This window comes from Chiloscyllium punctatum, chromosome 4, assembly GCF_047496795.1.
Source record: "Chiloscyllium punctatum isolate Juve2018m chromosome 4, sChiPun1.3, whole genome shotgun sequence".
Taxonomy (NCBI): domain Eukaryota; kingdom Metazoa; phylum Chordata; class Chondrichthyes; order Orectolobiformes; family Hemiscylliidae; genus Chiloscyllium; species Chiloscyllium punctatum.
This window is the reverse complement of record NC_092742.1, coordinates 45,124,309-45,138,233: the sequence shown is the minus strand read 5'-3', so window position 1 is coordinate 45,138,233 and position 13,925 is coordinate 45,124,309. Positions and strand designations below refer to the sequence as shown.

The 13,925-nt window shown below is 39.4% G+C and overlaps 1 protein-coding gene across 2 annotated transcripts in view; it reads right to left on the bottom strand.

The window, feature by feature from the left end:
* rcor1 (REST corepressor 1) overlaps positions 1 to 13,340 on the bottom strand; it is a 119,773-nt gene extending 106,433 nt beyond the window's left edge. The window contains exons 1-2 of one of the 2 annotated variants that reach the window (XM_072568543.1): positions 12,925 to 13,340; positions 12,733 to 12,789 (exon numbers count right to left, since the gene is read on the bottom strand). In XM_072568543.1, the coding sequence (XP_072424644.1) occupies positions 12,733 to 12,789; positions 12,925 to 13,102 (235 nt within the window). In that variant the 5' untranslated portion in view covers positions 13,103 to 13,340. The remainder of the gene's footprint in view (positions 1 to 12,732; positions 12,790 to 12,924) is intronic. The other variant, XM_072568544.1, reaches the window with a different exon arrangement.
* Between the last annotated feature and the right edge of the window lie 585 nt (positions 13,341 to 13,925).

The following is a 13,925-nucleotide window of genomic DNA, read 5'->3' as shown; positions in this document are numbered from 1 at the left end:
TTCCCTGTATATTCTCACACACGTGCACACACACCTATAAATCTATGGGGTGAGTGCGCATTTGCAGATATTTTGTTCAAAAATCTGTAGACAGTCAATGTGGCATTTTACAAATTCCTACTTTGGAAATAACACCTGTCTGGTTCCAGGTTAAGATACAAACAGACTTAAAACATGACCTCACACCTAAAATGTATAGTCTGACCTGAGGTGTCATCTTTATTCTGATAAAACCTGAAGTTATCTTGGGGGCATTAACTTGAAAGAAATTCTTGGATTTTAATGTTAATTAATCAAAACCTGTGCCTCCATTCTAACTGATTAAAGATTTAATAGCCATCTAGGTTTGTTCAATACATTCACTAAGGTGTATCACCCTTTGATCTTTTACTATAAATTCTGCATCCGGTGTATTCTCTCTCACTAGCTGCCAGGTGAAGGCATGGGGGCTCCAAAAGCTTGTGGTTTCAAATAAGCCTGTTGGACTACAACCTGGTGTTGCGTGATTTTTGACTATGTTATTCTATGTAATATAACATCAAAAAAATGTGAAATCTGAAAGTGCCATAAGTAATAGAGGCCAGAAAGGTGTGGAGAGGGAGAGTTAACAGCTCATATTGATGACCTAACACGAACAGACCTTCCTAATAGAAGCAGATAATAGAAAAGTTAAATAATACACGGGCTCAGGAATTACACAGAGAAATTTGGTTGGAAAATATTTTCAAGGATTATGAATGTTCTTAATTCTATGGTGCAAAAGCCACTTATTTCATACAAGTTTAATGATAAATGTCCTCACTTTCTCCAAGTTTATGATATATGTATAAAGAAACGACCCAAAGTGGTAGTCAGAAGCTTAAGTAGAGGCACACAGCCAAAGGAGGAAATATTGTAAAAAAAGTGACTTGAAAATATGTAAATAAAGTAGGTTTTAATGACACCATTTTAAAAAAAGGATGGACAAAGAGATTAGGGAGGAAATTTAAAATATAGGGAGCCAATCATCTAATTCACAGTTTATGAAGATACTCAATTTAATTGTGTCATTTACAGCATCTTCAATTCATTTGGCTAAGTTTCAATTAAAAAAATAAAGACAATCAAACTAAAATGGTAACTGTCTCCTAGTTCTTGATTCTCTAGCCAGGGAAACACTCTCATCAACCATCAAATCCTCCCAATCTCACATGTGAACCTCATACTCACTTTCTCCTCAAAAGCAAAGCCTTTCAGTCCAGAAATGTATCTAGTGAATCTTCTAGCACCCACAGGTTAAAAATATCCTCTCTTAGGGTCAGGGATCAAAACTGCACTCCATACTCCTGGCCTTGTGAATTTCAGCAATACTGGTTAGCTTTTGTACTCCGTATACTTACAATAAAAGGCCAAAATACCAACTGACTTCAGAGTTGCTTTTCTACCCGTATATTTAAACATTCTGCTTTGCCATCATGGAAGGTCACAGACCCAAAATGTTAACTGTTTCACCACAAATAGTGCCACACCTTTTGAGCACTTACAGCACCTTCTGTTTCCATTTAGATTTTCAGCATGTGCAGTATTTATCTCATTAACTCATTTGCATTAACTCTTGTGGATAAGGACACCCACGTCCCTCTAAATACCAACATAATCAAAAAAAAGATCTTCTTGTTCCTTACATTCTACTCAATGTGCTACTTTGCCATTCTGTATCTATTTGCAGACGTTGTCCCCTCAATGGCTTACTTTCCCACCTAACTTAGTATTATTAAACTCATATCTTACTTGCTATCCCAGGTCAATTGTGAACGGATGTGGGGCCAACATGGATCCTTGCAGTAACTTGATATTAGCAGCCTGCCAAACTGAAAATTCTCAAGTGTATTCCTATTGTTTAATATTCTTCAATTAATCCTCTATCCAGGCTAATGTCACCTCCTTAATCCTGGAGCTTTCATTTTATGCAATATCCTGGCATTACGCTACCTTACTGAATATCCTTCAAGAATGTAGATATTCAACATCCACTGCTTCCCTTTCAGCCACCCTGCCAGACATCCTCAAAAATAAAACTTTAATGAATTCATAAAGCACCACTTGCCTCCCTTTCATCTCTGACAAATGACTTTGACTTTTTAAATACCAACACCATATCCTTAAAGAATTCGACAATTCACTGATTGTTTGGATTTGAGCTTAACTGGGATAGACCCCACTTGCTCTTGCCCCAACTTTAAAACAGCACAGCTACATTTGCTGCCTTCAATAGCATTATTCCAAAAGGCTGTAGATTCTGAAAATAAAAATCACTAATGCACCTACTATTTTAGAACCTAGAAACTGAAGTCATGCAGCATGAAAACAGACCTTTCAGTTCAACTAGCCCACGTTTCCAAACTTGTGTTTGACCCACATCCTTTTCTATTCATGTACTTATCCAAATGTCTTTTAAAATGTTCTAAATGTACTTGCATCCAACACTTTCTCTAGTTCATTCTACTCACTCCACATGTCCTTTGTAGATCTTTCCCCTCTTACTTTAAAAATATGCTCCCTAGTTTTGAACTCACCCACCCTAGGGAAATGACCCTTACTGTCCATCTTATCTACATCCCTCATGATTTTATAAACCGCTAAGGTCATCCTTCAACCTCCGACCTATTTAGCCCCTCCTTACCAGTCCCAATATAATCCTGGTAAACTTTTCTTAACCCTCACCAATTTAATAGCATCCTTCCTATAGCAGGGTGACCAGAACTGCATACAGTACTCCAGAAGAGGCCTCACTAACATTCTGTACAACATGACATCCCATCTCTTACACTCAAAGGCCTAAGCAACGAAGGCAAGCATGCTAAATGCTTTCCTAACCACCCTGTCTACTTGACAAATTTCAACAATATATGCATCTGAACCATGAGGTTTTTCTGTTCTACAACATTACCGAGTACTGGATTAGTGGTGCTGGAAGAGTACAGCAGTTCAGGCAGCATCCAACGAGCAGCGAAATCGACGTTTCGGGCAAAAGCCTTTACAACATTACCGAGTATCCTACCATTAATTGTATAAGTCCTGCCCTCGTTTGTTTTACCAGAATGCAATACCTCACATCTTTCCAAATTAAATTCTATCTGCCACTCCTCAGCCCATTGACCAAATTGATAAAGATCCCTTTGTAATCTTAGATAATGTTCTTCAAAATCCACTATGCCACCAATTTTGGTGTCATCTGCAAACTTACTAACCACGACTTCTAAACGCTCATCCAAATAGTTTATATACAGAGGAACCTTGATGATCTGGTTAAGATTGCAAAGTCCCGATGCTTGCCTAAACGGTGTTATCCAGCATTCAATTATCCAAACAAAATACTCCACTCTCGTGTCATTCAGGTAATCTAGGTGAAACACTGCTGGTCACAGGTTTCCAGTCTAAAAAACAACCCTCCACCGACACAATGTCTCCTGGGTTTGGTGGCCTTTAATTCTGTTATTGTCTCCTGTAAATTTTGATTCCTAATTTCATTCAACAAATACATCACTGGCTTGCCTCAGAGCAGAGTGTCTGAGTCTGATGTGCACTCAGATGAGTCAGATTAGACAAAAGCAGGATCACCAAGGCAGCAAGGGGATATCAATTTATTTTTCCTTGTGGGACAAAAACAAACCTAAAGTGGACCGCAGCAATCAAACAGACCATCACCATAGGACAGAACAGAATAACATTCAGATAAAGAATGGCACCGCAAGACAAAGTGACTAAGCTAACCAACAGCAGACAAGACAACACGACAGACATCTAGGTAAGAAACCTCTCCAAAAGACAGCTCACAGGCACAGAAAAAGCCAGACCAGCCAAGGGACTCAACTATGGAGTTCCAAGCTGCCCTAGAATGTACACTCAGAGCTAATGGACTAACCGAAGAGACAGAGCAAGCAGTCAGACAAAGCACTGTACCCTTACCAAAGAAAAGGCAAAATGAACAATCTCAACACCAAGAGAGAGAGAAGGCCTTAACACACAAAAAAGACAAGAACATAATCATAGTACCAACAGATAAAGAGCCGGAGAAACAAGCCTAAATTAAAATAAACTATTTACTGGAGTACAGAGCCCATTTTGCTAGATTACTAACTGAACAAAGTAAACGAAACAACAAAAATAACAGAATACTAAAGCAACTTGGCAGGTTTGGCATCATCTGTGGACAGAGGAACAGTTGATGTTCAGTCTGTTGTGACACTTCTTCAGAATTGGTTAAAATAAATTATAGAAGTCACTCAGTTATTTCTGCCATTTCCATCAATTGCTTTAGGCTCTTATCTCTCACGTCCATCATCTCAACACTAATTACAATGTTGACTACACAATTTCCATAACAAAGCTTTCCCACCTATTGAGTCTATCCCATTTGATCATGGCTGATATGTCCCTCTCTCTGGAGCAATACATTCCACAGATTCTAGCAGAGGCTGAGGGATGACCTTAGAGGTTTATAAAATCATGAGGGGCGTGGATAAGATAAATAGACTGTCTTTCCCCTGGGGTGTGGGAGTCCACCACTAGAGGGCATAGGTTTAGGATGAGATGGAAAAAATATTAAGAAAAGACCACTTTTTCACAGAGTGGTACATGTATGGAATAAGCTGCCAGAGGAAGTGATGGAGGCCACTACAATTGCAACATTTAAAAGGCATCTGGATGAGTGTATGAACAGGAAGGGTTTGGAGGGATATGGGCCAGGTACTGACAGGTGGGACTAGATTGGGTTGGGATATCCAGTCGGCATGGATGAGTTAGATTGAAGGGTCTGTTTCCGTATGGTACATTTCTATGACTCTATGATTCAACTCCCTCTGGCTGAAGAAATTCCTACTCATCTCTTCACCCTGGAGCTGTTCCCTTGGTCCTCGTCTCTCTAGTGGAAACATCTTCTCCATGTCCACTCTCAGGCCCTCGAATATTCTGCAGTTTCAATGAGATTCCACCATCTTTCTAAACTCTTACTAAACATATACCCAGAATCCTCAACTGCTTCTCATTTGAGAAGCTCTTCATTCCTGGGATTATTCTTCCAAACTTCCTCAGGACCCCCTCCAATGCCAAAACATCCTTCCTTAGATATGGACCCAAAACTGCTCACAATATTCCAAATGCGGTCTGAACAGAGCCTTATATAGACTTAGCAGTACATTGCTGCTTTTATATTTTAGCATTATCAAAATAAATGTTAACATTTGCCTTCCTAACTACCACCTTAATCCACATTAACCTTAAAAGGATCCTAAACCAGGGCTCCCAAGTCCTCTTGTGCGAAACCTTTCCCATTTAGAAAATAGTCTATGCATCTATTCTTTCTACAAAGGTGAATCACCTCACTTTCCCATATCGGATTCCGTCACTTCTTTGCCCACCCTTCTAACTGATCAAAGTCCTTCTGCAGCCTTCCTGCTTATTCACCATTACCTGTCACTCCATCCACCTGTAAACTTAGCAACAATGCCCCTCAGGTTTTTCATCCAGTTTGTGAATATATAAAATGAAGTCCCAACAACAACCCTACAAACCTCACTAGTCACTAGCTGCCATCTGAAAAGATCCCTTTACCCTACTCTGTATTCTACTAGTCAGCCAATCCTCTATCCATGCCAGAGTCATACCCTTAATACCATTGGTTCTTATCTTATTTAGCAGCTTCACATGTAGCACAATGTCAAAAGCCTTCTGAAGATCCAAACAGATCACATCCACTGGCTGTCTTTTGTCTAACTTGCTCATTTCTGCCTCAAAAAAAAATGCAGCCCTCATGTAATCTGTTGTTGTTAATGGTCTTCTCTTCAGGTCCTGATCAGCTCTCACATAGTGCAAATGCCACTCCCCTCAAAAATTCTTTGAAGCTGTCATCTTACAAACTACTGTTCCCATTCCTACCCAAAGTCCTCAAGTGTGCTTTTATCTTCCAGATCCATGTCCATCATTTCCAGAAGTTCATAGTTCATCAAGCCCAACCAAGTTTCTACCCTTGCCACAACACAATCTGCTCTCCAAGACACTATGTGACTAGGACAATGTTTACCATAAATGCTCATTCTGCCTGCTGCTTTTGATGTGGCTGACTTCCAACTCCACCAACATTTCTCCACTATTCGCCAGATGGTTAGGACAGCATTCACTAGATACATTTATTCAACTGTAGTCAGAATATCACCTGAAATTGCTTCTCTTACATTGGGAATAACAGCGGAACAAAGATTTACTTCTGGCTTCAAAGTTGTGAGCCAAATGCTAGCCTCCATTGACATCATATGAAAACAGTATCAAGTTTTGACATACACACTGATGGCACCCAGCTCTACCTCATCACCACTTCTCGATTCCTCCAATACACTAAAATACCAGACTAGTTGGCCAACAACCAATACGGCTAAGTAGGAATTTCATCTAAATAAATATTGACGTAACTGAACCCAATGACAATCTCTGTTCCCCTGCTCCCAACTAAACCGTTCGCCTCAACAATGTCTAAGGCCGTAGCATAGCACTCATAACCTTGATATCACATTGGTCAAAATGAGTTTTCAATCACATACTTGGTCCACAATCAAAATTGCCTATTTATATCTCTGCACCAAACAACAACTAAATCCTTCACTCATCTACTAAAATCTTTATCCATACCTTTGTTACCCCTACACCTGACCAGGCCAGTATACTCACAGCTGGCCTCTCACAATCCATCTTCTCTAAAATTCATCCAGAACTCTGTCGCATATACCCTTAAATGTATCATCATCCTGATATAAGAACAGTTCCATTAAACAACATTTGATTTTTCAAAACATCTCTTTCAAATCCTTCTTTCCCTTTTTGAACAACCTTTGTAAGCAGCCTTAAAAATTGCCTATGTGGGTCAGTGTCTAATTCTATTTTACAGTACTCAAGTACCGTGAGACAATTTATCATGCTAAAAGTTGTATCATAAAGTTGCTATTATTGAAGTCCATTCAATAGTAAATCCTACATTTTGAAACAAATTCAAACCTTATAAAATTTTAAAATTCTGAATATTCAAACTTGCTTATTCTATAAGTCATTGATGTAGCAGACCATTTTGCATCAGAAAGTTGCATTTCTCTCTAGACAACTTGAGCATCAAAACTATAGAAACAAAGAACAAACTTGTTTTAATATCATGCCTTTCATGAGGTCCAAGTTAAATTGTTTGAAATTTAAACTTTATCCTGTTTTATGGGCAAAGCAAGCAGTCAACTTCTGCAAAGAACAGGCAAACAGTAATGAAAAATAACCAGTCAATTATTTCTTGTGGTATAATGGAAGAATAGGTCTAGACATCTGCAGAATTTTAGAAAAATTTCCATTTAAAAATAAGCCATATAAATAGGTAAATGGGGCTTTAAAAATTTATCACACCTACATAACAGACAACTCAAAACTCTTTCAGTGATACATGTAACAAGTGATGAGCTTGAACTCATGACTTTGTGACTTCTACCATGAGGGTTAGCACTGGCTAAACATTACTGTACATCCTGAACTACAACAATGCCATCAGCAATTACTGTTCAGAACTTTAGAATATAAACTGATTTTCATACATCAAACAATGGCAACAGTAAATACAAGAACTCATTTTCTTTTCAATCAAGCTGGTTAGTCCAGCCAAATTCATCCCCACAATTTCACATCTGCCATAAACTGTACAATTAATGAGCTTGCAAACAAGCTTTTTACAGGTTTTCCAGAACCTCAACCTGAGCTACAAATCTTCTCAAAACTTGCTAAGCTTTTTACAGCATTATAGGTCACAAAAATAAAGCTGTCTTAATACAATGCTCATACAATCCAAAGACAGCCAGACATATGTACATATTTCCACTGTATCCCATGACCCAATTCATATACTTCTACTAACTATTTAACTTATTTTTAATTTGTCAGCAAGTATTGGAAAATTAAGACACTAACAGTGTTTTGTTTCTTTTACTCCATGTTTATTTTCTCCTTTGAAGCAAATGAACATTTTTGTTCCCCATTTACCTTTAATTCCTGAGTTGAACCCAATTTCACGTTCCTGCACGCTTTCTACAGCACCTATATTTGCCTCAAGACAAAGAAATCAATAGCTTATGGATATATCTAAATTTTCTAATACCTTAAGATTTTTTATTCCAAAACTCAATATAGTATTTAAAGAAATGTTGCCGTGGTAAGCTAAAATTACTAGTTAGCAATCAATTCTTAGTCCAATTATTGAAAGTTAAGGACTTAAAAACCTACATCCCTTATACATTTGCTCCACTTTACAAAGTAATTTGGCATACTACATGCAGTATTATAATTATTCTTAATCTTCTCAAAAAATTAAAACAGTAGACACACAAGGATATTTTCATTTAGAAAACCCTTTCTGAAGTCAATTCTAATTGCTATTTCAGTCTTTCACCTCTGCCTCCCATTATCTGAATACCTTTGGAGACATATGACCAAATGTAAGCATTTGGTCATACATTTAGAATAAAATCATCTCTTCATCGCAGCTGATCTAGTCATAACTGTACATTTGAATGCATGGCTTAGAACACAATCAACAAAATAGAAACAAAAGCATCAATTTAGATTTAGATGCCCCAAATATTCACTATGCAAATCCACTGAACACTACTTTGAATCATTTATTAAACTGTCAATCTTCTCTTTCACAGATCAGCAGCAATGAACAGAGTCCCAAACTGGCCCTCACCCTTCCCAAGAAATATCTGAAGTTTGGACCCTCAATGCACTCAGACTTCTATTAATGATTAACTTTTCACAAAAGGCTTTTAAAGCACAGTTCAACGTGTCTTTTTTCCTGAAGTTAAAGAGAATATTGATTGAAACAAATATCTAACATCACAAAAAAAATTGCGTGGTATGAACTGTTACATGAATGTTTCTGCTCACCAACACATTTAACCTGGAAGAAAATACTCCAGCCTTTTCCAACTGCAACCATCTATGAAGCAATATCTAGACTCACCGCATCTGTTGGCTCTATATGCCCCAAATATTCACTATGCAAATCCACTGAACACTACTTTGAATCATTTATTAAAATATATAACCAAGGCAGTCAGAATATCATTTTAAAAATTAATCTCAAAAAACCTGAAATGATATGCAAGGAAAAGCAGATACATAGATCTGAAAGCAGATACATAATCCTGAAAAATACAAATGCATTAGATCCTATGTTTCATACTAAATTTTTAAAACTTCAAACTAAATGCAAAATAAATTCCACACAAAGCCATTTGAACTTAACACATTTTATTTGGCTAGGTCATTCACTTAACGTAGGAAATTACACTTCTTGAGTCTAGAAAGTAATTGTATCATACACTTGTATCAAAATTAAGGTTGGCAATCGAAATAGTTGAAAGAGCTTATGCACTAAGCAATAAAAGACAGAGTCCACAACTGACTTAAGTACAATGGACAGCTGAATGAACTGATTTTAGCTGGTGCAACCACAACTTCATTACAGAGATTGCATAGAGTCAATCATCCTCAGTTCTAAATCCCTACACAGGGATTGCCACTCAAGCATCATCACATCCCTGACTAATTGCTCTACTGTTGCCTTCAGCTGCCTGAGCCCTATGCTTTGAAACCACCTATCAAGCTACATTCTCCTACTAAAAGTACCTCTGACCAGGCTTTTTGATCACTTTGTCATTGTGAAATGTCTGTGCTATATAAATGTAAGTTGTTAGGGAGCACAGAAATTACATTTGATTGTTTTGTTATCCCAACTGGAAACTTCTATCTGAATATTGAGCATTGACACATAGTGGAGCCAACTGTGATGCCTGAACAGACACCAATATATAATCTTCAAACATCAAAAGCAACAATGTTCGACACTCAATGGGCATTGTCCAAAAGGACAATGAATCAGCATCAGTGACTATGCCATAGCAAACAGTAACATATGGAAAAGACAGTTACTGCATGGGAGAAAATGAAATCAAAGCTCACCAAAGGAATAAATTTTCCTTCATGTCAGTAATTGCAGTTCAGTTCAAAACTGAATGTGGCTTCAAATACAGGAGCAGGGATGTCTTGCTGCAATTGTACTGGGCTTTGGCGAGACAACACCTGGGAGTACTGTGCACAGTTTTGGTCTCCTTTGTGGAAGGAGATTGTTCTGGCTATAGATGGAGTGCACCAAAGATTTAACAGACTGATTCCTGGGTTGGCAGGACTAACACACGAAGAAAGATTGAATTGGTTAGGACTACATTAGAAGAATGAGAAGGAATCTCTCACAAATCTATAAAATTCCAACAGGGCTGGTCATGGAAAAAAAAAACACAGGAATGCTAAAGGCTCAAAGTGTATGGAGAAAGCAGGAATAGCTTGGATGATCAGCCATGAGCATACCAAGTGGCAGTACAGGTTCTAAAGGCTGAAGGGCCTATTCCTGCACCTATTTTCTACATTCCTCTTTCCAAATCCTATACCTTGAAGGATTAACGCATTAACCATACTCTCAGATACAGAACTGGAAGTATCAACAGAGTCATAAATACCAGGTAGGACAGACCACCAATACCTTATCAAAGACGCATTGATGTCACCTAGTGAGGCAACAAAACTTATGCATAAAAAATACACTGGCTCGGCAAATGAATCCATGACTTCTTTACACCAATTCCATTCCTCTACCTCAGACATCATTGCACGCTGAACCAAACAGGTTGCAATCTTAGCATCTGTTCAGTCACAACCCTTATCTAGTTGATCACAAAGACCTCTCACAACATCTCCAAAACTAGGATCAAGAATAAACAATTCAGCCTCTTGAGTCTGCACCACCATTCAGTACAATTATGGCTGATCTCAGTGGCCTTCACTCCACTTTCCTGCCCATCTTCCATAACCCTTCAACCGATTACAATATAAAAAAATCTGTACATCCTCAAATTCACTCAGTGACCTGATATTCACCACATTCTGGGTGAGTGAATTCCACAGATTATCCTACTTCATCCCATTTAAGAGTGAACACCATTCATATCATCTTAGAGAAGAAACATAACTATTCCAATGCTCTTCTGGGTAAGCAGCCTATTCATTGCTTTCTCTCATTCACACTCTGTTATTCATTTTTTTAATCTCAATTCCGATCACCTATCATCCTTTCTTCACTTATGGACAGCACAGCGGCTCATTGGTTAGCATTGCTGCCCCACAGCGTCAGAGGCCTGGATTCGATTCCCGCCTCAGGCGACGGAATAGAGTTTAGACGCTCTCCCAGTGTCTGTGTGGGTTTCCTCCGGGTGTGCCGGTTTCCTCCCACAATCCAAAGACATGCAGGTCAGGTGAATTGGCCACGCTAAATTGCCCATAATATTAGATGCCTTAGTCAGAGGGAAATGGGTCTGGGTGGGTTACTCTTTGAAGGGTCAGTATGGACTTGCTGGGCCAAATAGCCTGTTTTCACACTGTAGGGAATCTAATGTAACTTGCGCCAACTTGCAATCCCCACCTTTTTGCTAAATAATTTCATGGCTGAAACTGAAGAACTTGAACAGGGAAAACTCAATGTTAATTTTGTTCAAGATCAATGTCCAACTTTAAGCCACATTTTTGTTTTAAAGTTTATTTTCTTTGATATTAGCCTAAACCTCACCATAACAATGGTGAACAAAATGACAAGCACTCATTAAAAGAAAGTCAAAAAAGCCCCACTAAAGTAGTATAGTTTACAAAATCCAAGCACATTCGAAAGACTTGTAGTCTGTAATAAATACTATTCTTCTAAATGCATACAAACAGTATCATTGAATAACGAAGTTAGTTACAATATTAACATTAAAATATCGTTTCTAAAATTTGTTTTCAACAACTTTCAGAAAATGGGTTTTCTACACTGCACTTATCAAATGCTTACTCGCAACAAAGGAAAAAGGTGCTAACTATCCAACTTTTAATTATATTCAAACACATGCATTACACTACACCTTTCGCATCGCTCTCGGAGCCCTTTCTCGCACATGCGCCCAAAGGTAAATAATGCAGACTTCAAAATACACTTTTACTTTTCAAATCGCGTTGTCGATTTAAGCTAAAGCGACACAACCTTAACTACTTTGTGAAGAAAAAAAATCCGAGAAGCTCTAATAGCAAGCACCAATTTGTGCAAAAAAAAATCTTTTGCCGTGTTCATTCATAGTGAATGTGAAAGTAACCACATCCGAAACGAGGAGAAAGGAGTTGAATAAACCCCATGAAACAGTTAGCAACATGCAATCCCGGACCTGCAGCTTATTTTTTGCCATTAAGAACTTTTGATCGCACGAAGAATATCGATGCAAGATTTCAATTTTATTCAGGGTGGGGTAGGAAATGATGATTTAAGTCAAAGCACGCCTGCAGCACACGCTGCTATTCTCAAAACGAACAGCAGGGCGGGGGGGGGGGGGGTGGTAAGAGGTATTCATCTGCCCTCATTTTATTATAATTAATGTCCTATACTTTTGTGACTGTTTTATTAACTCTTCTCACGACGGCTCAGAATGAAATCCCCCTCACCCCCTCCTCCTTCGTTGACCCCCTAACGAATGTAACTCCCTTAAATAAGTGTTATGGGGGGGGTGGCGGGCAGGAGAGAAGAGTGAGATGGTGAGAATGAACGCCACAGTTTTAGGCTATCTCGACACAAACAGAATTCAAATAACTCACCAGGGTCGTAGTCAGGGACAACCGCCTGATATTGGGAGCCCACTCGCATTCCTCCACCTGTAACAAGTAGTTAATTCTCCCATCAACAAACCGATCACTTAAATATATATTTTTTAAAAAAAACAGACGCGATCGGTGGATGTCTCTTTAAACAAAAAAAGAGAAAGTCAGTTCTAGGCTATTGCCAGTTACCGTGCTCGTCCTCGGAGCCGCTGCTCGCCTCTTCCCACGAGTTGTTGCCGTTGGTCGCCGCCACAGCCGGTGCTGCCGCTGGTGCCGCCGCCGCCGCAGCAGCTGGAAAACTTTTCGCCCCATTCCTGCCTCTCCTCTTACCCGAAACCTCGGGCCCTTTCTCGATCATGGTCGGCATTGTTACTCCTCTCGGTGCCCCTTGTTTTTTTTTGTGTGTATATGTGTGCGTGCGTGCGCGCGCGCAGAGAGTGAAGACGGGGCGACTTTGGTAGTGTTGAAGTTTGGTCCCCAGGCTGTCTATGTCTCAGAGTGAGTGTCAGCGAGTGAGGCTACTACTCCTGTTAGTCCCCGCGGTGCGCGCTCGCGCTCTCTCTCTCTCTCTCTCTCTAAGGGACGCCAGCCGCCGGCGCCGCTCTCTGCGCTTTTCCTCTCACTCCAACCGCACACCCGAGCCTGATGCTCCCGCCTTCTCCCCTTCGCCCACTCTCTATTGGCCGGTAACTCCACGCGGCCCCCGCTATCCTCACGCTCATTGGCCACATCACCCGTCCATTAAAGGTGGCCGTTTGCTCCGCCCGTCGCCAGGTTTGGTTGAGCGACGCACTCACTTCTGGACGTGGTTCCCGATCACTCCGCCACCCACGGACACATACTGCTCAGCACATCTACTTTTTAATTCTCTTGCCGTACTTTTTTATGCTGCAACCGCTCGGAGAGGAATTGAAGATCTTTACTTTTTATAAAAAATGAACTGTATAATGTTAATAACCTATGATATAGGCCTTTGGCGGAGAATATTTGATCATACTTTAAGAACTATTTACTTTTGCGGAGGGCTGAGGAAACCCCAGCTTGCTGGATAGAGGAATTGTCTTTATTTAAAAAAGAAATGCGAAGTTTCATTCAATTCTTCCTCTATAATTAACAGTTAAGGTGCAGATAAAATAATTCTATACACTGTGAGTTTGTTGAACTTAAATATTCGTCGTCTTCCAAAAGGT